The sequence below is a fragment of the Chrysochloris asiatica genome, unplaced genomic scaffold (genome assembly GCF_000296735.1).
Source record: "Chrysochloris asiatica unplaced genomic scaffold, ChrAsi1.0 scaffold00104, whole genome shotgun sequence".
In the NCBI taxonomy this organism is placed as follows: domain Eukaryota; kingdom Metazoa; phylum Chordata; class Mammalia; order Afrosoricida; family Chrysochloridae; genus Chrysochloris; species Chrysochloris asiatica.
This window is the reverse complement of record NW_006408622.1, coordinates 10,905,232-10,907,390: the sequence shown is the minus strand read 5'-3', so window position 1 is coordinate 10,907,390 and position 2,159 is coordinate 10,905,232. Positions and strand designations below refer to the sequence as shown.

General features: G+C 54.1%; 1 protein-coding gene across 1 annotated transcript in view; it reads right to left on the bottom strand.

Annotated features, from left to right (window-relative positions):
• Positions 1 to 2,159, bottom strand: part of LGI4 (leucine-rich repeat LGI family, member 4) — a 9,088-nt gene that overhangs the window by 5,118 nt on the left and 1,811 nt on the right. Inside the window, exons 4-6 of the mRNA XM_006867375.1 lie at positions 1,357 to 1,428; positions 1,154 to 1,225; positions 761 to 930 (exon numbers count right to left, since the gene is read on the bottom strand). Of these exons, the coding sequence (XP_006867437.1) occupies positions 761 to 930; positions 1,154 to 1,225; positions 1,357 to 1,428 (314 nt within the window). The remainder of the gene's footprint in view (positions 1 to 760; positions 931 to 1,153; positions 1,226 to 1,356; positions 1,429 to 2,159) is intronic.

Below are 2,159 nucleotides of genomic sequence, written 5' to 3'. Positions count from 1 at the left end.
GGCTCAGTGAGGAGGAGACTGAGGCCTGTCTTCATCATCGCTGGCGTCCCAGCATGCCCTGGGCTCATGTCCCCCTCCGTCAAGGCTCAGTGAGGAGGAGACTGAGGCCTGCCTTCATCATCGCTGGCGTCCCAGCATGCCCTGGGCTCATGCTATTCATTGTTGCTGTTTTCGACTCCATGACGACGCACGGAGGAGACCCCACCCCTTGTGTGCAGGGTAAAACTGCTCCTCAGGGTTTTCAGGGAGCAGATCATCAGACCTGCCTTCTGAGATTCCTCCTGGGCCATTCGAAATGCCAACCTTTCAGCTAGAGACAGAGTTTAACCATTTACATCACCCAGGAACTCTGCCCAATGCCCATCAAGGCATCAATCTATGTTTACGGGAGAGCTAAATGAAAATAAATATCAATGAGATGATGATGTACATGCCATTCTGAGCACAATTCTTGGCACCTAGGGAGCATTTTAAAGGTGGTTATTGCATAGTGACCACAACAAAGCGTGAACATTTGTAAAGGCCTCATAAACTGGGCTCTGCAGCCAGCAACCCTAGATCACTCTTAATTACCCCACTTTACAGATAAGGAAACTGAGGCTCAGGGAGGTGGTACTGCTCGCTCAAGGTCTCCTAAGCAGGGAATGGCAGGGCAGGGAGTGAGGTCGGCTCCTTGGCCCTGGAAGCCATTCCCTCTGATCTATCCCCTTCTTCTAGGGACCCCCATCACCCCCACCCACCCTGCTGGGAAAGCCCCCACCTATGGCTCTGCACTTGAACGTCTTGGGGTCGAGGTGGCGGAGCTGCAGGTGGGTCAGGGTGGCGGGGCCTGCGCAGGCCCCGGTCCCCACGCTGGCGTTCACGGTGGCCATCCACTGCAGCAGCCAGAGGGTACGACAGTCACACTGGAACGGGTTCCCACGGAGGTCCCTGGGGCAAGAAGCCGGGGAGGGGCTGCGACCCGGCTTCCATTTCCTGGAGGTCACGCTCCCCACCACCTCCCCAGGCAAGGGTCCCAGGGAGATGTGGGAAATACGCAGGAACCATGGCTGGAGCGCCCCCAAATGTACTGACAAGAGTGACCACAGGTGCCCCTCGCCGTGCCAAGCTCCTCCCTGCCTCCCCTCACCCTCTACGTCCCATTGATCCTCACACATGAGTCAGGGTCTCCAGACCTCGGAACAGGAATCTGGGGAGGGTCTCTAGATGGTTATTGGCCAGGCTCCTGATGGAGGGAGAGAAGGAGCAGAAACTTTCAGCAGATAGCAGAATGCCCTGTGTCCCTGGGTGATGGGTTGGGTGCCTGCCCCAGGGAGGGATGAGGGGTTGGAGGGATGAGGTCTTTGAGGCACGCACAGGTGTGTGAGCGAGCGAAGTCCTCTGAAAGCATTCTTAGAGATGGAACCAATCTCGTTGTCCTCAATGAAGCTGTGGAGGGAAGATGGCATGAGGGGGAGACATGTGGTTTCCTGCTATGACCTCACATGGCTTGGGGAAACTCATCCCATAGATGCCATAGACCACTGGAAGGTGCATAATTCTTCCCCAACACCTTGAACAACCCCAGGGAAGATCTCCCCCAGAAAGCTCTCCTCACCAAGTTCCCAGTTTACAATCTCCGGGAACCAAGAACCGAGCCCGATGGTCATTGTCAGCTTTACTGTGAACGCAGGTACCACCATCACTACCATCAACACAAGCACTAACACCAGAAGAATCCCTTTCCCAGCCATGGCATCACAATACTCATGTCTCCAGTCCCAGTAGTAACACCATACGTACTAGACCACCCCTAGCACTGCAAGTGTGGTCACCAAGACCAACACCATCATCCACTGTCATTACCAACACCTATACCACTACCGAACTCCTCACCAACAACACCAATAATCACTACCAACATCACAACCTTCATGATCAACACCAACTGTCACCATCATCACCAGTTCTGCCACTTTTATGACAATCACCAGCACCACCACCATCACCTTCAACATTCACACCTTCACTCACAACCATGGCTACTTCCAACACCTCCACCATCATCACCAAACCCAGTACCAATGTTGTTGTTGTTGTTGTTAAGTGCTGTCGAGTCGGTTCCGACCCATAGCGACCCTGTACAGGGTTTCCAAGGGTGTAAATCTTTACGGGAGTAG